Source organism: Notothenia rossii (assembly GCF_949606895.1).
Source record: "Notothenia rossii genome assembly, chromosome: 4".
NCBI classification, from domain to species: Eukaryota; Metazoa; Chordata; class Actinopteri; order Perciformes; family Nototheniidae; genus Notothenia; species Notothenia rossii.
In genome coordinates this window covers 23,514,486-23,537,327 of record NC_136902.1, presented here as the reverse complement: position 1 = coordinate 23,537,327, position 22,842 = coordinate 23,514,486, and the positions used below count along the sequence as shown (strand labels likewise).

At 42.0% G+C, this 22,842-nt stretch overlaps 1 protein-coding gene across 21 annotated transcripts in view; it reads right to left on the bottom strand.

Annotated features, from left to right (window-relative positions):
- The window catches only part of casz1 (castor zinc finger 1), a 175,482-nt gene that overhangs the window by 16,644 nt on the left and 135,996 nt on the right, over nucleotides 1-22,842 (bottom strand). For 11 of the 21 annotated variants that reach the window (XM_079674826.1, XM_079674829.1, XM_079674825.1 and 8 more), the window contains 8 exons: nucleotides 16,794-17,336; nucleotides 10,588-11,488; nucleotides 9,054-9,119; nucleotides 8,538-8,633; nucleotides 6,367-6,463; nucleotides 3,726-3,890; nucleotides 1,966-2,138; nucleotides 438-1,309 (listed from right to left, as the gene is read on the bottom strand). In XM_079674826.1, the coding sequence (XP_079530952.1) occupies nucleotides 438-1,309; nucleotides 1,966-2,138; nucleotides 3,726-3,890; nucleotides 6,367-6,463; nucleotides 8,538-8,633; nucleotides 9,054-9,119; nucleotides 10,588-11,488; nucleotides 16,794-17,292 (2,869 nt within the window). In that variant the 5' untranslated portion in view covers nucleotides 17,293-17,336. The remainder of the gene's footprint in view (nucleotides 1-437; nucleotides 1,310-1,965; nucleotides 2,139-3,725; nucleotides 3,891-6,366; nucleotides 6,464-8,537; nucleotides 8,634-9,053; nucleotides 9,120-10,587; nucleotides 11,489-16,793; nucleotides 17,337-22,842) is intronic. The other 10 variants (XM_079674832.1, XM_079674842.1, XM_079674836.1 and 7 more) reach the window with 3 other exon arrangements.

Here is a 22,842-nt window from a genome sequence, read left to right as displayed (position 1 = left end):
TAAGCCTGAAAGCAGCAGTTTTTCTGCCTTTCTCTCCACTGTGGGATAGTGATAGAAATGACCTCTGAGTGCTCTGGCTGCAGTCGAGTGAAGTCAACACACAAAAAAAAAGGATGTGGCTTTTAGTATATGTGCATTAAATTCTCTTTAGATACTATCAGAGATCCGACGGTGATTGTTTGTCATCACATGACTCGATTAATGCTTGGTTTTAGCTCGCTTGTTTTGGCTGAACATCAGTGCAAAAGGAATTACATTTAAAATCATATAAGGCAAAAAAGCAGGAAATAGGCATATTTGTGTTGCTAAACACAATACATATGACAATTATTAGGTTTTTAAAAGTGTTTTGATTAAAAGTGACTATTTCCCATTGTTCTGTGGCTTAGTAAACACATTGATTCTGCAAAATAACTTCTATTTGTGAAGAGACTGACCTGTGTCGAGGTGGTTGGAGGGCTTCAGGGCGGCGGCTGCCAGTCTGGCCATCATGGGAGAGATCAGACCTTTGCTAGCCGAGATCTTCTCCATGATGGAGGCGGTGGTGAAGGACGTTGGGGTAGAGGCCATGGATCCGTCTGCACCCACTGTGGAGAAACCTTGGGTCATTGAGTCGGTGGGCATGGAGTGGGCCCCTGAAGTTACAGCTGACATCAGGCTAGCGGCTGCTGCTAGAGGTGGTTGGTGAGGCATCCTGGGTATGAGGGGGAAGAACGGGTTGGAGGAGGCCATACCGCTGTTAGAAAGAGAAAGGCCCACGGGCATGTTGCTGGGCAGGCTCTGGGACAGCAGGCTGGACATACGCTGACCCGCACTGGGTAGCGAGGATGTGGGTTTGAGGGCGTGGCCTGATGTAGCGGAGGAAGAGACAATGGTGGTGGGCATGGCCAACAAGTGCGACATAGTGGTGGACTGCTGGGTGGTGGGCGAGGCACTCAGGCTTGAGTTCTTGCTGCTAATGTTGGAGAAGTCCATCAGGTCATCGTTGCTCGATTCTTCGGCCTCATCCTTTGGCACCATGTAGGCGGAAGAGAGGCCCATGACACCGGAGGAGCGGATGTGCCGGCGCTCGTGTTTGCGCTTGTGGGAGGTCATCTGGCTAGTGGAGGTAAAGGTGAAGCCGCAGCTGGAGCGTATGCAGTGGAAGTGGTTGGTGGCTTTGCTGTACACGCAGCCATCGTACTTGCACTCCTCATACTTATAGAATTTCTTGAAGCCATCTTTGGCATAGGCATCATCCTTGATGTGGTAGCTCTTGTGCTTCTCAATGTCACACTTGTTCTTGAAAGTGAATGTGCATCCTGGGCGCCTGAAAACATTTAAGGAAAACAAAGAGAAAATATGATTCGCTGGGCTATAAAGACCGCTCAGTACCTTGGTGCAGTTGGGAGTCAGTGAGAGGGTCCACATGATTCAAATATTTCACAAAGGAGGAACGATAACTAAGGCAGCTCTGTAACGCAGCGGGATCCCATTGATGTGTTGCCACCTGCAACCTTTGCCAAAGGGATACAATCCAGTGAGGGAGTTTGATGAATCAACCTAGTGATTCTCTATGTTCATTGACAATAGTTCTGTGGTGCATGCTCTTCAAAAATAAAAGTGTGATTATTTTTGTTTTCCCCCTTTGAATCTGTGAGGTGTAAAGATACTAATGGTGCAGGCAGAGAAACAAGGAAGCCGTTAGATTAGATTGGATTTCACTTGAGCGCAGCCTATCATTTATTTATTTTTCTTTTAGAAACGAGCCCATATTAAATGTTTTCTACCAATTGTTAGGCTTTTGTATTTATTTAAACCACTATCATTGGCAACTGCAGCTGGGGTAAGTAGTTGTTACTACACAATTTAAAATATAAAAAGAAAAACATATAAATGCATATTTAACTGTGTTTAATGCATTTATGTTTAGTGTATGTTTGATGAATGTAAAAACAAGCACCACATGAGGCGTGCAGTATTTACCTGCAGTGGAAGTGTGTAGTCTTCTGCCCGTAGAATTGACACGCAACTGTGCCACAGTCCTCGGTGGCACGAAATCTCTGGAAGCCATCGTTGATCAGCTGGGCGTTCTTTTTATGGAAGTTTTCATGGGTCATGACATCTGAGGTGCTGGTGTACACCTTGCTGCAGGCAACCTGCAAAGCAAAGACAAAGCATGGCAATCAAAAGCCAGATCTAGCTGCAAAGCAGACATGAAAGTTACAGTTTGCAAATATGGTTTTCAAAAAGGCAATGCTTTAAAGACATCAGAAATATTGTACAAGCGAGAGAGAAAGGAGTGTGGTTAAGAGAATGCCAGTGGCCTAGAAATGAGTGGAAGGTTGTTTTCTCACGTTCACTATTTAATGTGTGGTGATGCAACTGAGCAGTACAAGTTTCAAGTCAGACCAGTGAATTGGAAAAGTCTTGTCATTGTGACAGTTGGAAAAAAGTGACTGAAAGACACAGTGGTCACAACAGGTAGCTGAAACTACAATAACTTCCTGGCAAAGCTGCCTTTTAGAAAATACTTTTGGAGTGTGACAATACAGTCACCACAAACCTACTGTAACTCTGAGACCAAATTGAGAGGGTGAGGGGGCAGAAGAAAGCAGACGCGAGTAAGATGACAGCCTTTGTCTTTAGTTTAAAATGTTCTGGTACTCAGGGGCCCTCAGAGCAAACACAGAGGGGAAAAAACAGGTAATGTTTGAATTAAATGAAGCAATTGTATATCATCCGTGGCACTTTTGAGCTGCACAAACCGGGCAACTTCTCCATATTGAGTCAAACAATGAAAAAAATGCCACTCTGTCTTTTCCCCCCTAAATCAAGAGAGCCGATGCCAACATCTGCAGGTTCTCAGGGACTGTTAAAACAAGGGTTGAAATGTCCTAATAACAATTACGCCGTTAGAGAGGTTTAAAAAAGAATATATCTCTAGCCATCCTCCGCTGCGCTGCTGCCCTGTCGGTGAGAAAGCTCTCGGCACAATGACACTTTGAAAATAAGCAGATGTAAAAAATTAAACAAATCCAGAAGGGGGAATAATCTTCAACTGGCTGCTTGGTACTAAAAAATGAAAAATGTGTAGTTTATATAAACACCTTACTGAATTTTATCCATGCCAATTAAGGAGCGAGAGAGTGAAGAGGTGGGGAAGGCACAAGCAGCCGCACATCTATTCCCCCCTTTTTCAATTTTCTTGTATTTACTTTAGGATATGTTTTTCCAAACTGCTCTTTAAAGACACTTTGGTGTAAATGGAAAAGTAGGGAACTGTAATTCCATTTCGCAGATGTAGGTAAACTGTGAATTTCAAACATCCTGTAGTCATGTACTGTATGTCTTAAAAGCAGCGTGACTCTCCAGATTGTGAGGACTCCTTTTTGTCCTGCCTCATGTTGCTTTAAACTGTACTTTGCTGTTAAAATTTTTTTTAGAATCTTAAAGGACACACAACTATATTTTACCTGGTCTACGTGAAATCTGGTTTACTGACACCCATGTTTGTTGTCTAATGTGTATTTCTGAAATGTAAATTAAATGATGGATGATATACCACATTTCTTAATAGAATACCGTACTGTATGTACAGTAATGCTTAAGAACGTGTGGCCATATTTGCAGATATTCTTTTGTTTCTGTGCATTTGGGGGCATGCATGCCTGCAAACTGTCTTAGTGAGTTTACAGTTGTTATGTGTGTAGATGGTTGAGGAGGTGTGAGTCTTTGTAGTGTACCTGCATGCAGTGGTAATGGGTGCTTTTTCCATTGAGGTGGCAGCCATGGTAGTAGACACTGCAGTCGTCCAGAGGGCTGAAGCGCATGAAGCCATGCTGCAGAGAGTTGTCCCTCTTCTTGTGCATGTTGTAGTGCCTGATAACATCCTGCTTACTGGTAAACCTCTGCAAAAGGAGAGGGGGAAAAATGTAGGCAACAGGTTGGTGTTTATTTAAACCAGTCACAGAATCAGCAACAAGTCACTTTATATCTATGGAAGCAGCAGCTGCAACATGCAGGAGCCAATTGGCAGTTGGGGGGGCTGTGCACATTGTAACGGAGAGGGCCACGAGGTCTTTAAAGATGATGCGTTCTTTGGTTATTGATTTACTTTGCATATATCTCAAAGTTGCGTCCTATCCAAATGCAGCACCAAAGGCTCTGGAAGCTTCCACATGGAACATGAAGTATGTTCCCCATACGCCCCCTGTCTCGACACTATTTCTTCCCTTCCACCTAAATGTATTTTTTTTTTTAATTAAGATGAATCAATTGACATGCAAGATCACAGTTCTGATGTTTCTGTCTCTGGAAGAATGATGTTCCATGCAGATGGTTTCTCAGACATGCACAGGGGAAAACAGAAGACAAGAGAAACAAACAAACAAACAAGCCAACCAAAAAACGTTTTTCCCTTTCAATTCGCTGCGATATGATTCCGTTTTTAATTAAAGCATTAAACACTCACTTTTGGTGCAGGCTTTAATAATGAGTGAATATGCTAAGAGACCCGCCTTCTAAAATTAAAACATTAATAAATAAATACACATTCCCTCCCACACCCAGGAGTCAGGAAGGGAAAGGAGAAAAGTCACTCCACAGAGACTCGCAGCAACAAAATCTGCTGTAATTGGGCTTAAGCTGATGTTACAGAAACTGAAACAGGAGAAGCGCAAATCAATGAGACAGTTCTGTCTTCAATCCATATTTATCTCCAGTTGAGGTAGAAACATCAGAAAGAACTATTCTAAAAGCAACTAATTGCTGTACAAAGTAGGGTAATTGCTTTGTGTCATGTGCTCCACTCGTGCAGAAGAAAAAAAGCTAAGATCTCTCCCAGCTGTTCCCTTGCTCTTGGCCTGTTTCCCATTGCATGTTTTGAGATGTTTGACTCCTGTAGGAGCAAACACTTCATTAGGATTTTTAATCCAATTGATGAACACTTTGGATTGATCAACAATTTTTCTAAAACATTCGGAGCTACATTTTGGACTTTCTGGTAAGTCATGACTGGAAGATAAGTTGAACTGTGGTAATGGTATACACGATCCAACAAGCCGTCCAAAATAGGCCATGGAGAGAGCTGACTGGGAAAAAGATCTCATTTTCAGTTGAGTGGTGAAGAAGGTTGTGAGCCACTTGCTACATTTATTTTAGGATTCCCACTAGTGTGGCAAGATGCACACTCCCTCATGTACAAGCCCATGAAAGGAGAATGTTCAGACTCAGCCAATAGCCCACAGGCTGGCAGTGGGATAATATTCCAGGAGTGTGTGTCATGTAACATTTCATGAGTTATCGCTTCGAAAGGGGCTGCTCATCACTGGCTGCTTTTTTTCTTCTTCTGGGTATTGACATCCCAGAGAGCTGGCTTCCAAAGCATATCTGTGTTTCCACGCAACGCAAAAGCAACAGAGAAATGTGGACCTGACCGTGGAAATTGCCATGATAACCTGAACTAACACTCTAAATAATGACATGAAATGATTTTCCTTTGTATTCCTCCAAGAATGTGTCCCATCAGACTGTGAAGTGGGATTCATGCAGAAAATGAAAGCTTAGATCTGTAATGCTTTTCACCATATAAACACAATTTATCGAGCAGTAATCTCTCTTGATCAGGAGCAGACATGGGAGATTACAGCTGAAGATGGCTTAATTCAGAAAGTGTTAGGAAAGGAAGGAAAACACACACAGCTCTAGCTCTGCAAGGATTTTTGACGTCTTTGACAAATCTTCCTGTGTTTGTCTAACTCTCTCAGGCCATATGCTACAGCAAACACAAGGCCTGTATTATGATCTGCTTTGTGTTTTGTTCTGCTTCCTGTGCCATACATGACAACTCCTGGGACCAGGACTAGATTAATAATGTGAAAGGGGATTAGTGGCAGATGTCTTTAGGATAGAAACACATAGATAAAAAAGGGGCATATTTCAAACATATTTACAATTAACCCTTGTGATAAAAGGCCAACTGTCAAAAACCAACTGTGCCTGGAAGGCGCCTGCATACTGCACGGATGTAAACACTCATAGCCTGTTCGGCAGACCAAAGACCAACAAACTTTTCATCTGCGTAAACTTTGGATGGGTGTGACCACTAATGAAATGATAACACATTATCCTGTTTGTCTATGAGATGATCACATCCCCTTTGTCATGTCCTGAACATACGTAGCTTTAGGTCACCTGAAGTAACCTTGTTATGAATAAACAAGGCAACCTAAGTTTTCATTCATTTCAACAATCAAACAAAATGACCTTTGTCAAATTGTTCTCATTGTGCATTGATCTGAACTGTGCGGTTCTGAGGTTAAGCTTGCAGTATACAGGAGAGAATGTGTATTTGAGTGTTGCTCAAAAAATTTGTAAAGTACTCACGCTCACCTGGTAGTTACACTCAGGGTCCATGCAGTGGTAATGCTCTCTGTACTGGTAGGCACAGTGCACGTGTCCACAGTGTTGACTTCCAGAGAACCTAAAAACCGAGTTGCAGGACACGTTTCAACAGTTACACATTTTAAGGGCCACACAGTGCAAGAGAATCAAACAAAAATTAAGACTGATTAAAAACATAGGAACACATCAGAGCTTTTCGAACTGAGAATAGTCACAAGGCTGAATGACAAAGCTGCTCAGAAATATGTCAGTGTGATGAAAAAAAAATGGCAAATCAAGAATGATTACTGAAGAATTACTTCAAATACGGGGAACAGCAAAATGAAAAAAAGGGATGAAGGAGTTCTGAAAGGCATTATGCGCGTCTCACCTTCAAAGCAACACAGCGCACACCTTCAAACTGACTTCTGCTTTCCACACTGCTGCAACAATTTAACCGTCTGTCACACCAATTTCAGCCAAATTAGCTCCATTTATTTCCAAAGCAGCCGTAAGAGACACTTATTACACTGAAACCCTTTCCTTCGACACGCATACACACACACTCAAGGATCAGGGACCCTAGGACTACTTTATTTCTCCACCCTGTGAAAGCCCTTGTCGAATCAATGCATAGTTCTTTCAGGTTAACCACAGTTTCACCCTGTGGAAAAGGGTCAGGTGTCCTGAGATCAGCTCCTAGTACTTTGCAACCCAAAAAAAAAAGATTTTAGTCTGGTGTTAGATATATCAAAAAATGCTGCTGCTTGCTACAGTACAGCCACTTTTACGGTGGTGATTATAAGCCTGACGATGATGACTGTTAAAATCCTCCAATTACCAGTGAAAACACACAAATAAACATTTGCACTACTGCTGCCAAGAGCTCCATCTGCTAGTGCAGAGGAGAGGGGGAAAAGGGGGCTAAGTAATATTTGTTCCATCTCTCTTTCTGTTTTTTCCTTGTTAGGATTATCCCAGAGCTGCATTTACAGATCACTTTGCTGAGTTCATTAAGCTAATTGAACGGCATATCCACTACTCTTTTTAAGTTGGCTGTGAGAGTGTATGTGTGTGTGTCTGAAAATGGTGATGGAGGGAGAGGGGGCATTTGGGAGGTTAGATGTCTTTTTTAGAAAAAGAAAAACCTAAAGTCATATAAAGTGCGTACGCACACTCAACCAAACATATATCCAAACAATTACTGTTTCAATACTCTTCTTTTAAGTACATATATACTCAAACGCACACACATTTACACTTATGAGCACACAAAGCCCCCCACCCCCTGAGACCATGGCCCACCCTTCTGCTCATTGCCCAGCTGTATCACTTTGCCTCTGGACAATTCCCACTTGCCGCGTCAGGGGGCCTAATGGGCCGCTGCTATTCAGCAGCAGATTAAATATTAATATTGCCACGATACAGAGATTGCAGCGCATCTCCAGTTACAATAGAGTTACACAGATCAAAGTGCCGAGGCAAAAGCGGGTGCATGAAAGCATTTAAAGAGAGAAAACTGCAACGAAACACTACCAGGGAAGCTCTTTAAAACATCAAACTGTAGTCTGGTAAGGAGATGAAGAACTTTTTTTCTCTTTTCATAAGGATCGGTACAAACACGTTTACAAAGCTGTTTTTTTGTATTAGTGTGCACTCATTAGCCCTAGCTCCAAAAGGACCCTCCCCCGCTTCTACCTCCCCTCTTGGTGCTACATTTGCCCTTTTTATGAGCCCTCCATTTCCATTTTTTTTCCTCCCCCTTCTTCTTTTCTTTCTCTTTTTTTCCCAACCCAACACGGAAATTGAAACTGTATCTGGGCTTATCTGCAGCCTCCCCGTGCATCAACTGCCGAGATGTTTAGACAAATTTTATGCATTATGCAGCGCAAATATCAAAACAGTTCTTGGCAGTGCCAGCAGAAGCCTCATTAAAAATTCCTTAATTAAATCTTCTTGCAAAATGTAATCAGTCCAAGGAAGGGGTTTTGTGTGTGTGTGTAGAAGGGGACGTGTGTGTATGTGTGTGTGTGTGTCTGTCAGTGCCAAGGCTTTGATTTGTGCCCTTCATGTTATGGCTTGGAGAAGTAATCATTAACGCCAAAGCCACTTTGGCTTTTCAAATGCTGTTTTTCTTTCTTTTTAAACGGAATAAACAAACAAATGATAATCACCTTTCTACTGTCGGCTGGAAATGAATCCAGAATGGGGGACATTGTTCTGTGTCCATTGAAACACAAGATACCTCCCCTCCCCTGATGTTTTTGTCTCTGTTGGTGTGAATGACAGACTTTTTAGAGCAGTCGGTTCCTAGGGTGTTCAACAATAAACGGCAGAACTCAGGAAGACCCCGGCCTAAGCTCATATCCTCTCTGTGTCAGTCACAGAGTCGTACAGAATTATGTTCTCCTCAATGTTTTAGTGCTATACACAACAGTGAGCATTTACTCAACCAGTTACAGTAAGCTACCATCAAACCATTTCACTTTCATTACCCCCATCCTTCTACCTCTCAGCACATAAATTGGAGTCTTTTCTTAATCAATTTACTGCGCACAGAACATCCCCACACCAGTCTAAGATCTAGTTACATCACTGAATAAAACACAACATCAGTGAATACAAAAAAGGTTAATCTCTGTTTCGGGTATATTTTTTCATTGCTTTGGCACATTGAGGGATTTGCATACCTGGCAATATATTTCTGGTAGAGGTTGATGTCATCGCTGGCGGGTTTATCGGGTGGCAGGCCATTCCTAATGCAACAGCAAACACAAAAGAGACATGATAAATGTTAAGGTTGTGTTGCCTGTTGTTAATAAAAACAAACTGACACAATATTTACTTAGCTCCCAAACTTTGGACTATCAATATACATTTTCCTGTGGCACAACAGCCTTTTCATGTGCCGTATGAATCAGGGATGGAAGCCACACACTTTGATGCATGGGCTCCCAACCAATGAAAGGCAAAATGCAGGAGCAAAGGAACATTAATCTTTTATAGGGGTATTTTGGTGAGTGTTTATATGCAAAACTGGATAATAGGGACGATGAAGAAAAGCTCTGAAATGGTGCTTTCTGAAAATCTCAAAAGGGCCTTGGCTCTAATGTTGGTGTCAAGTTGTCTCCAATCAGTCAGGACTCAAACAAAGATGTAAGACAACATTGCAGCTTCAATTTTCAACTTAATCAGATATCATTTAAAAAAGGAAATCCAGAAAATGTTAACACATTACAGAGGCAAACTGAGAACTTCTGTGTACCTTTTATCACTGGTAACAGTGACAGTCACATTACAGTATTGGTTATGCCTGCTCCCATTCAGAAATGGCATTTAGCTCCATGTGAGCAGCTCCACACGGGGGATGACCTGAGGTTAATCTGGCCCAGAGGGGAGGATGCGCTGCCAGACATTCTCACTAGCATCCTCTCTCCTCCCTGTGTACAAGCACCAGACTGGGTCAGTTAGCCAAGCTTGCAGCTTCGCTGAGCCCCAACCTGACAAAGGCCAAAGCCTGAGGGAGAGGTGCCTGAGGGCTCTTGAACAGTGTCTTTGATAGGTATTGACTAACTAGAGACAAGGTTAAAACCAATCAAACAGACTCTGGGAGCTGTTTCCTACTGGTAGTGCACACGACTGTAGGCTAGCTCCCCAAACCCCTCGTTTGCTTCCTTTAAAGTGCACTCGTCAGGCAGTGTAGAGTCGGCCCCTGTGACTCGCCGGGAGGTTAGTCATGGCTCCAAAGTAATTAAAGGGAGAGTTGTTACACCCTAGCCAAACGAAAGAAGTCAGTCACTTTGCGATGACTGTGCTAAATCAGTCTCCACAGAGTGCTACAGCGAGTAAACACTTCATGTGCCTTCCCAACTCATCATGCCGTGGATCTATTGGGCGCTATGCGCTATTTCACACCACATTCCTGTTGGCTGCTATGGAGGTAGCAATTACCTTTGCGTTAGGCTAACTGACTCACAGTAGCAGTTAAGTGTATGTGAGCTTCACATTGGCTCCAAGGTGTTCCATTGGAACTTGGGATCCTTTCAGTCCACCAATAAACTTTAAATTGGAATTTTAATGGACATGCTTTTTATTAGCTGAATTTAAGAGGCGTGCATTGTTTAGGTGCAAATAACTTGCGTAATATGCAACATATCTTCTTGTCAACAAGCGATAATTAGCAATAAGAAATTATTTGTTATGATGATGTTTACACAGACTTACTTCACGGAGGAAACAGTGCCTGTGGTGATGGAGTCAGTCTTGGAAAAGCTGGACTTCAGGTAGTCAGCGGCGTTGAAGCTTATGTTTCCTGTCTGGTCCATTGTGAGCCCCGGGGCGATGCTGGCCCCAGATGCGCCCATGGTGGGAACACCAGGAGCTCCCAGGTTTCCTGGTGCTGTAGCGAGGACATTGGGCATCAAAGAGGCCTCTGGATTTCCTGTCATTGGCTTCTGAATTGTTCTGACGTCATACTTGGAAGGGCGGCCAACTTTGTAAGTCTTAAAGGCAATGCTGCCGCCCATGTCAGGGTTGCCCTCACCTGGCTTGAAGAGGTGCAGAAACTTGACATTCTCCAGGTCGTACTTGGAGGGTCGCTTGTAAGCATTACCGTTCTGCTGCTGTAGACTTTCACCCATCTTCAGCTTCTGAATAAAGAAGTCATACTTAGAGGCTCGGGACGCCATGCTCTGTATGTGAGAGGGATTTTGTGGCTGAGAGGCGCCGAGCTGAGGTCCTCCTGGCTGTTTGTGGTCCAGGCTGGGGGGGTAGATCTGTGCCTCGGCCCCTGGGAGGCACCCAGGGGTCTGGAGCATGGTGGCGCTCTTGTCTTGGGCCAGTTTTGGGTTGAGGTCGTCTGGTTTTGGTGGGGAAGCATGCATGGGCCAAGGTAGGGCGTCACCAGCTTTTAGCTTACGAATGTACTCTTCGTACTTCGAGAAGCGGGCGCGCCGTGAGGCTTCCTCACTGCTGAGGGGCGAGAGGTCTGAGGTAGCGGCTTTGAGCTTCTCAAAGCTGATCTTCTTGGTCAGCTCATCCCTTACCTGCTGATCATTATAACCGAACATTCCCAAAAATTCATTCATGGTGTTGGCTGCATAGTCTCGCAGGGCAGATGCTTCTCCTGCAGGAAGAAAAAAAGAGTAATGAGTTACTATGTCAAAGTTAACAAAACCCGCTCTGATTTTTCACTTTAAGAGGCGCAAACAGCAGAGGTAAAAACTTATTTAGTTTAAAGTTGCGTTACCTCAGAGTCATTGGTGCTGTCTGGCATTAATAATTAACTCATTACTTGCAACAGATTAGTATGATTGTTTTTTTCATTTTGGGAGAGAAACTGAACCCAAATTAAACCATTGCTCAAGACGTGTTAATCAGTGGCTAAATTCATGTCAGTCAATCAGTCTTTGAAATGGTTCTCTCTTGCTTCATGTTGTCTGATGCTTGCTCTACATGATGTTCTGCTTTGTAGCCATTGTAGTCTATGACCTTTTTTGTTTCAAATATCAAGTGAAAAATAAAGTAATCTGGCTCTTGCTTTGTAAATCAATTTGAAATATATTTTGTCAGCCTAATTATTGAAAAACAAGCTATCTTATATTTTATAGTACATTTCAAAGAAGTGATTCTGCACTGCACAATAGAGAAGCATATCTTTATATCTGTGGATGTATATGTCTATAAACGAGCAGGCAATGCTCTTCCTGTTTTGGTTGCACTCTAATCAAACCTGCAAAATCTGCAGGTGACTGTTCCAAACAACACACTAAATAAACAAAATTCTCTCATTACAGTGTGTTATGTTATCAACATTCATTAGAACATTTATTTTGAGATTTTTATTTGCAATAAATCTTAGCAACTTTATTAAGAAAAAAAAAGAATATAGGGGGAACTTTAGGAAAAATAATGTATACAACTTCTCATAAATGACTTTTACATTATGACTAATGCTTTACGATTAAAAAAGTAATATAATTGTAACTACTGCCTGCCAGGAAATCATGTCATGTTAAGTGCAATTTATAAATGATAATCCTCCACAAAGCTTGGTGTAAGGTATTGGAAAATAACATGACTGTTGTGTCACCTTCAAGAGTAAAAAGCATGAATCCTTCCCCCTTTTTACACATTTGTGAACCGAAACATCACTTACATTTTAAGAGTCCATTACATTGGACAACTTCCCCAAGGACATAGGCGAAATATACTCAATGTATAGTTTAATTGCATCAGGTGGAGATTAATTCTGGCCCATTAACTTTCATCCAGGTTAGTGCAAGGGGTCAGAGTGGGGAAAAGGAAAAAAAAGATTGTTTCTGAAAGCATTGGAGGGACAAAGCTCTTCATAAAGAAGAGATGAAAAGACAAAGAAAGGGTGTGTGAGGTAGAAAAAATAAAAACTAAGAGGAAGAAATGTAGATAGGATTGGTGAGGCATTTGAGTTTGTAGATCCAACTCAATTCCATAAATCTCCTGTTGTGTCAGTCCGCACGTCAGGCGGGATAGTAATGTACCACATGATCATTTCACCTGGATCATGTAAAAGCTCTGGCCTTCTAGACTCATCCTTGGCACAGTCACAGGATCAGGGTCGAATACATTTCAAAAAAATCAAATGTTTTATTGCTTTTTTTTTCATCACCATGAACACATGAGCTGGTGAGAGCTAATACCACCTACAGGACCATCCGGGTAATTAATACACAAATATTTTCTGCGCTTGTCTCAGATTTCTCAGTTATTGCTAAATCAGTCTCTGTGCCCTGCTTTTCACATCTCATGAGCAGCATGTAAAATAATCCCTACATTTCCATTCACTGGAGTTGCTCCTTGGCGTGGAGGTTCAGTATGAAAGAGTATCTGGTGGATCGAAAGGGCATGAAACATTTAACAGAAATGGATCGGGTATTTCAGAGGAAATACCTGAATGTTTACCACAGATCTGATCGGCAAATCTTCTCTCTGTTTTCACATGTGCTGGAACTGTATAAACAATACTGGTATCTACAGCCGGGTGCAGTACAATTGATCTTATACTTTTTACCTCATGTCTACATAAATCCGATCCGAACATTATTTGTATTTGATTCAAGTGTTGATAACCTTCGTTCTTGATTGGAATGTACTGCTTGTATATTTGTTAAGTGCACCTCAGGACACAGACTATCATATAGCTCTAAAGTTAGGGCAGACCCGCCCACAGCCCGTATGAGTCAGAATATGGAACTACACTTTACTGAGCTAGAGACGATGTTCAACAAAAATCAAGTAGATTAAATGGAAATCATATTTCAAAAAATAATAATAAATACATTTAATGGGAATAGATAAATGCCTGTTGAGTTTTGCTTTGATGTTCCAAATGAAAGAAGACATATTATTTTTGTAGTACAGTCAATTGCAAATGATTGCAAAGAAACTACTGGTTTCTGTCATGGGAGAACAGAAATCCCTTTTAGTTTTTTTAAAAAATTCTATTTGCATATGGTATTATCCTCACCACTCCCAAAAAAAAACTTGCAGAGTCTCTTTATTCATCAGTGGATCCATGTGGCGTGCTATCAATGAAAGACAAATGATTGGACTTAAAGGGATTATGACGGACTGACGGGAGATAACCTTTCTAAAAAACCATGTAAATGAATTTTGAACTCCTCCCCTATCTGGCTGCCGCCTAATGATGTCATGTGACACCAGGTGGGAAAGTGCTGGCTGTATGGAAAATGGCCACACATTGCCACCACCCACCCACCCAACAAAAAAAGAAGAACATAAACTGACATTTCCTTCTTCACTCTCTCCGGTGGCCCTGGACATTTTCAAACAAGTGGTCTCTAATCTTGACACTTCAGTCAAGCAAAACCCTACACACGACAGACCCGCCGTGTCTATATTTGAGGCAATTAGGCTACATTTTCCCTCCCAGATATGATAACAGATGGGCCTTATATCTCCATTTGGCGGACCAAACATGGCCATCCGTGGCATAGTTCCCCGCTCACAGGACTAAGAGGCAGAGGTGTCGCTGATGATAAAGGTGCACGTTGGAGGCTATATATGGAATAATCTAGAGTCTGAATACCTACTAAAGGGTGTCAGTTTTGAACCACTCCAGCACAATGTAAACCAATTGGTGACGAAAAAATGTTTTAATAATATGCCATCTTTTCAGTTGTCATTCCGAGTACATTTTAAATAGTGGGATTTTCTGTATATGGTACAATCATTTAAACAGAGTTTTAGGTGGCAATTGGTGTTCATGCTAGTGAATTGTTGAAATATGTTGTATTTAAATGGACAGTAGTGGCTTAATAAAGAGTTGCTTTGAATACATGACATCATGTGCATGTGTTTGGACTAATTTGACAGGAACAAAACTGCACGAAGCTTCAAACTTCCTCTCTGTTAGTTAATTAACAGGCAGTAAATAGAGAGGGCTTTGAAACAGCTTGAAATGAACAATAACCTTTTACAGTGAACCCAGAATTGCAAATGGAAGTCATGGTCAAGCTTGTTTGATCCGTCGCTATGAGCATCTCTGTCATTGCTTTCATACTTTTTATTCATTGTTTTTTTCCATTGACTGGCTTATGAGGGCTCTAATGCGACATCTAAATTATCTAGGAAAAGTATTCTGGGGTTTTGCACTGATAGGAAATCCGCACGATGCCTCAATGTGAGGAGTTAAATGTTTTGAAGGTCGCAGTTTCTCTCATTGATCTTGCAATGTTTGTTAATTACATTGTCACTGATGTTGTGAGAGATAATTAAGCCACTATGTTTATATGCATAATTATGTGCACTCCGCATCAGCCTTTGAAAGACAGCGGCGAGAGAGAGAGAGAGAGAGAGAGAGAGAGAGAAAAATGTTTTAATTGTGAGCTGAGCTGAAACATGGCAATATAGATGCCCTAGTTACAATCAACAAAGAGCAACTCTGAAAAAAAAAAAAAAGTGTCTAAAGAAAAGATTTGCAACTGATGCAGTGAGCTCTCCTTGCAGTCTTCAAAAACACTCTGGCTTTGTTGTGAGATGTAAAGTTAAGGGAGCCGGTGAAGGAGAAGGTGTAGGTCTGCTTCACAACAGCAATACATTTTTACAGACAGGCTTTTTTATTGCGTTGAAATAAACACAAAATGACTAATTAAAACCACAAAGCCTTTTTCATTTGCTTCTGAAATGAAACCTGCTTCAATTTCTGAGAAGCCCCTGCCCCCCCCCAATTCTGTATGTGGCCGGAGCTACTGCTGTTAGTCAAAAAGAAATGCAAAGAAAAAGAGCATGTGTACATGACTGAGGTAGATACATAAACCTAGATGAAAGACCAAAAAACTGCTAAAGTGAGGTGAGCAAGCACAAAACAACACTTGTTTTTCTACCGCAACAACCGTTCTCACCTGCAAATTGCAGTATTTTTTTTTTCTCTGGGTGCTTGTGAAACTTTATCTATTCATATAACCGAGCCATGTTTTGTCTCCTTTTAAGAGCACCCTGTTTTAACTCCTGCTATACAAAGGCAAATATGTTCTATAGTGTGTGTGTCACCAAGTGTATAACCGTAGAAGGTACTTTCTTAAATATTGTTTGTGCAGTTAACACATACGCTTGCTACTTCAGAATGACTGCCAGCTTTATCTGTTTGATAATCAGTGAATAATACCGTGGAAACAAATGTAACAATTTAACAGGGATTATAATGAGTCATTTACAAGAGCACATATTTAGGAATTTATGAAAAGTATCTGCTATCTATAAAACATGGACCTACTGTTGTTTGTGAGAAGATAATAACATAATTAAGTGATATATGGCACTGCAATATAATTTCACTATTTCTGAGTATATTTAAAATTGATCTCGTGGATTTGACAACTGAAAAAAAGAAACCTTCGCTCCTCCACGGCAGACTTCAATTTCATGTAATAGAGGAGTTTGAAGCAGTGGCTAAGTTTAGTGAGCTTAGGGAAAATCAAAGACTCAATATGTAATCCTGGGTGTAATATGAAGCTTAGCCTGGTTCTGCCATGCGCTCTTGGCCCACAGCTGCTGGGAGAGTGCATAAACGGCCTTATGTTGTAAGCCTACTCCATTTATGAATTTCTTTATGCAGTTAACCACACACTGACAAGTTCCTGTTTTTCCCCCCTGGCCTGCCAGTTGAATATGTCTTCAGGGTAATGTCACTGGCTATTCATAATGTAACTCTAGAGTGTCTCTTTCCAATAATGGGCACACTTAAGCTTATGTGGATGTAGCAATGTCACCCGCCCTCTATCTAAGCATTGGGCCTATAATACTATGGAGAGGAATGTTTTAAAGGGCAAAGGTAGTGTTGGTTTGAGATATATAAAAAGGGTTGGCTATTAATCAGAGTAAGGTGGCAACATTAGAAAGAAAACTGACTGGACAACAAATTCAAATTGTACCTGTGGAGGCGAAAGGTGGCGGACGACTCTGGGCTTCGCTTGGTGGCTTGTAGGTGGTTTCTTTTGGAGGCCTTTCTTCAGCTTCTTTGTCGTCATGGTAACTGCCATCTTGAGAGCCGGTCGTGGGCTCCCCCTCTTCTGTCTTGTCTTCGTCATCGCTGCAGCCTGTGGGGCGTACCATGTACACGCCCCGGGGAGGGGCATCTTCGTCATTGCTGACTTTGGGTTCATGCTCCTCTTCATCACGAGTAGCTAGTGGCTCATCACCGTATTCGCCGTTGACCCACTTCTCGATGGCCTCGCGTCTCTTCTGGTCCTCCTCGAGGCTCTCGGGGAAGATGGTCTCGTTGTCATCGTAGTGCGAACTGCCATGCTCACTGTTTTCTGCTACACTCTGGTCTCCCTCTGCATTCTGGGAGCTGGTGTCGAACACCACCTGGCGGCTCAGCTTGGCACAGATAGCATTAAGTTTTAGGCCACCTTTCCTTTTGGCGGCCATCTTGGATTTTCCTGAGGTCGTTTCAGTGCATAAACTCCTTTCAGCTATTGGAAACAAGAAAAGAAAACAGAATAACATCAGTTTAAAGTTGTCCAGGAGAGAAATGATCTCAATGTAACTCAAACTTTCTTTCAAAACGTTTTTCGTTATTTATTTATAATGCTTTCAGTATCACCTGAAATAAAGTTTGAACCATGTCATGTCAGACTTATGTCAGTATGTTGTACTGATTTTAAACATTGCAATGGAAAAACAACAGGTATGTGACTGCTGCTATTAATAACATCCAAAAGCACTTAACAATAACAGCACAAGACTGGAAGGACACACAGAGATACTGTACATATCTTTCTAAGTCACACCTCTTCGGTCAGCAGAGTTTAGAGCGGCGGTGGAAAAAAAGGAGAAAAAAAGCTCAGGCAGCTGAAACCACAGGCAGATAGGTATCAGACCCCCTACGGTACTACAAGCAGCAAATACACGGCTACATAATCCTTCACATGACAGCGCTATAGAGACACTGTGAAATGTTATCTTCACTCTCACCTCAAGAGGCTGTGGTCCTGCCTCTGAGTGGGGGCTGCACAGCATTAAAGCTGTCAGGATGTGAAGTGAAAATGCTGAGCGCTTTTTAGTCTTTCGGACTCTCATTTAGTGGGATTAGACACAATAACTGCTCCTGTGCCGGCTGCAGGTTTGCCTTTATAAAAAGGAACCAATACATTTGTATTTAAGCTCTTTCGGTCCTTGCGCTGTCTTTTACTGATGATCTAGCAAAGATATGGGTACATCAAACAAAGATGTTATACATATCTTTGCTTAACAAGACAAACTACACAGTCTCAACATCTCTTTCCCCCACGCGGCCTCTCTGTGAACAATAGAGCATGATAGAGTGTGCTTTGGGGCAGGAATGGGTGGCATTATTTCAACCCAAGTGGGGCTATCTTTATAACATGTCCTCTGATGAGACAGGAACAGCTGCCTGTGGCATTCCATATCCAGAGCTGCCTTTTTAGGGCAGAAACTACACTCTAGTACCTTTCGTTTTATTTCCAGAGCCACCAAAGTTCACCTTGCAACAGCCTGTTTCAGACTCAAAATCAAGGCCAGATCTTTATCAAGTTGTAAATAACCTTTAAAAAGCAGGGAGGAGGTGACGGTAATACAGTATTTATGGTATTAAATAAAGCAGTGTACCCTCCAGGGATCAGAACAGCGTTTTAACTTGTATTATGTTTGTATTTGGTAGTATGTAAAGCTTTGTCAGATGAGGCTCTTTTAAAACAGTTAAACAGCATGCCACAGCAGGGATATTTCTCCTTGTGTGCAACTGAATTGAATCTTAACGTAGCCACACTGTGGTTAAGATAATATGCTATACTGAGCTACGGACACACCATTTCAGCACACAAAAAATGTGTGAGATGTAACAAAGTTCTATCTTAAAGACTCAATTCACTTTCTATAACAATGAGTACGAGGCTCTTCATTTTCCCTCCGCCATAAAGCCAAGCACAATCATGTGTGAGCCATTGCCGGCATTATGTAAATCACACCGGTGCAACATAAAATCCTGTTTTCATTTTCTTTTGCAAAGCTGTGGAATCATTAGAGGATATACAATTTAAAGGAGTTTACAGATCACCCCGTCGCCAGACAATGTCCCCCGTGCTCCCCACACATGCTTTCTCAGTTACTGTATTTACATTGCGGGCTTCCTCTCTGAAACAATGGCTACAGGAATTATGTAGTTTTGAGAGGGCTATATATCAGTGGCAAATTACTGTACAATTTAGTGTTAGACAATTGCAGGCGGGGGTGAAAGGTTCACCTTTAAGATGACAGATATTTTGTAAAGGAAAAGAAAAATCAGCTGGAAAAACTATTAGGAAGTGGAAGACATAAATTGTCAAGTTGTTTTTTTATTTTTTTTTGAAATACCCTCCAAAGGAAGATTGAGGTCATTAGGGTGTTGCTGTAGAGGTCATTTTTTCTGTTTACTGTGTTCAGTATTTCATGCTTTAACTACCGATTTTCCTTTCCGCATTGCGATCTCAAGCTCCTTGTGGGAAATGACCCCGACAGAGATGTTTCTTTCCATTAGTGACTATTTAGTATGATTTGTTAACAATACAGAGCGTGCGTGGAGGACTAAGTGCTACTGTTTAAATATATAAGCAGTTCTCTTACTGAGTTATCAGACAGGGTACGCACACATTCAGTGGTTTTCTTTTTTTAAAGGTTTGCTTTGAACCAAATTTAATATGGTTAGCTTCCTGTAAGGAGAAACATGCTATGGTTCGGTGGTTTATGGATGCTGTCTAAACTATTATTTATGCTGAGGGTTTCTGTCCATGACAGCTTTTTACCATTGCCTACAATAGAGATTGCTATGGTAACACCAAGTTGTTTACCTCAAGTCGTTTGTGTGCATGATAGCGTACAATGAGATCAAATCTGTGGGGACCTACATGAAAGAACAACTTTTCCCTCTGGGACCAACTCCCCCACCTCCCTGAGAGTCCAGTAAGCATTCTGCCTTATTAATGAATATCAGACAGAAAAACAACACTGTCACATGCATTGGACATTATTTACCCTCTGTTTTAGCCTGGTGTGCTAATTGTCAAGGAGGAGACACCTCAGTAAGCACTGAGCGTTGAAAAAAACAGGCAGGTTTGAATCTAAACGGCTGAAACTAATTTTTCCAACTGTTTATGTTAACTATGACATTATTTTTTTACTGGAAACAGAGCAGGGCCACAAAGGAGCGCCATTTACTGTCTGTATAAGGCCAGAACCTGAGGAAAAAGACATGAAACTATTTTGAACACATTTTGACTGGGTCGGGTTCTTTTTCATCTTCAGTCAAAAATATGCGCATCATAGTTCTTTGGAGCCCTGTTTCTTCTCGGCGCTGGATGACACAGCTTGTGTTCCAGTCTAGCCCTCCACACTGACAAACGTACTCTTCCACAGCTCTAAGCCCCACAGGTCTTGTTGGTTTTTGATGCAGAGTCTCTGTTTGTGTGCCAGAATGATATCATGCCCAATCAAGTGGTGTTTCAAATCCTAATAACGCTGTTGGAAGTGCATTATTTGTGTGAACGTGCGCAGACTGTAATCAAGGAAGCTACGAGTAAAGAATGTGGAAGTAAAGACTGGCAGGGTCATGGCTTTACCTCTTTTTATCATTCAAAGACGAGGCAGCTTATGTCCAACATGCTTGTTTAATCATCTTGTGGAAGATGTAAAGTCACATAAACAACATATAGAAAATTGAATTACTTGACTTATTGTTCATTCAAAGTGCAGCGCTGCACCATCGACTCCCTGCAGTGTGGAGCGAGCACACAGGGTCTGTATATAAGAGACGTAGATATTACCTGTTTAAACTGAAGCTTATCTCCTCACCTAATCAAACACAGGTACAGGGCTTGTTGTAGATTCCTGCTGAGTTTCAACATGACTGACAGAGGGACAAACCCCCCCGCAATATCAGGAGTTAATTAATACAAACGGGTTCTAGGAGATGTGTGTTCAGCTCAGGATTATTTTACAATATGCAACGGAGAGTTGCTGTAGCTGTTTTAAAGGAAGCCCAGTTATAACTTTATGAACCTTTGGCAGATTAATCGACAAGGCTGAGCTCCCTGTGTGTAGCTCCGTGAACCTTTTGTGTCTCTGGCTCTCAAGGGAGATGTATGTGTGAGAGATCGTGTGTGCACGAGTGTTTCAGGGAAATCACTGAGCCACACAGGCAGACAAACACAGACACTTGGAAATTACCATGTTTTTATTTTTGTAAATTTACGGCTTGCAGGAAGAGAATGTTTTCCTCTTCTCTCTCTCGCCCTGCACGGTAGAGAGGCTGCGGCAGCCTCAAGGAAGTCAAGCGGAAAGCCACTGATGGACAACTACGCCACGACACCCAGACCCCAGCATCTGGCCCCTCTCTCATTTTTATTACACAAGAATAACAATAAGCAGGTCGACGACCCCGCCGTGAGATTTTGCCACAGTTTTCCAACAGTCGGTGCAGCCGATGCTGAGAAAATTTCCATTTTTCCGCATGCATATTTAATTGAGTTTTGTCCCAGTGGTGCGGAAATGATTTGTTTTTTGCTCTCTGTTCACTTGACTCCTCTTCGGAGTCGCTAACCCTGATTAAGACGTTCCCGTTAATTTCCCAGCGCACACCTTTTTTTTGTGCATTAATGGTTCTGATCGTCTAATTAAAACTTCTCAGCTCGGCTGCTGATCACCGCTCGTTGTGCCTCTGACCTGAAGTTTTAATTGCCGCATCAGAAGCGATAATAATAATTTTGAGGTTCTGATGATTAAAAACAATGCCATTGCCAACTAGTTGATAGATGGGGGTTTAGGGGTGGGCACATCTGAGGAGAAGTGTATGTAGAGAAAGGATCTGGAAAGGGGGGTGTAAAGTCGGAATAGTAGCAAGAAGGTTTTTGTTTTGTTTTATGGGGGGGTGGGGGGGGCTACTGTAGGTGATAACCGAGGGGAAAAGGCTATATGGCAGACTATATACGCAAAACTCAAAGCCTTCCTGAAGAAACAGGTTTAGCTAGGACTGAGACTTAGAACTCAAATCTAAATCTGCCATTGACTGATCCACGGTGGCTCTCACTTGGCAGGTTTGCCAGGTTGGGGAAGAAAGAAAGAGCTATATAGAGAGAGAATGCGAGAAAGAGCGATACAGGCATATAAAAGATGACGACAGTCCAATACCCTGTGCTTATTTTCATAAAAAGATAATAGCACAGTAGGCGCGGTACAAAAGCCACATTGTTCATAAAGTGACTGAATGGAAAAAAGGAACCGGTGGTGACTGTTGTCTTGGCCATAAAACATGATACTGATGAGATGTATTTGATAAGTAGATTACAGCCGAAACAGGAGAAGTGAGTTGCTTGTGATCTTCTTTTAAACACTACTTTCACACTGTGCTTTGCAGGTCACACAAACTGCAGAAATGATTCAGGCATGAAGAGAGAAAGAGAGAGAGAGGCTGTGCGACTGGGAAACTGCCACCAGCCCCAATCCGTCACATTTTGTTCTTTTTTTAACCACTGGATTTCTAATTGATTTTTTAGGTCCCAATAAAGGATCAATGCTTTTCTGCAAAACATATTGTACATGCGTGCAGGCACAGTGCACATGGACACACGGTCATGAGGGAGGTTTCTTCCCTCCCCTGCCCCCTCCCCTCCCCTGTTCATCTCTCTCACAAATGTATTTTATTATTAATCAGTTGGTTGCACATCTGCCTGCGTGTTGTTTTTTTCTATCAATAAAGCACTTATTGCTTTTAGTCGAGAATATGACCTTGCACATCGTGTGCCGTCTTTCTGGGGGTGCCGACCTTGAAGGACCAGTTTGGACTATTTCATTTGGGCTCACTCCACGGGCTGTTATCAAACACAAGCCCTCAGCCAAATGCCACACTGCTGCAAAACACAAAGAAGACACTGGGGGACAAAGGCAGACACCGAGGGCCCCAGTAACACACACTAACACAGGACAATG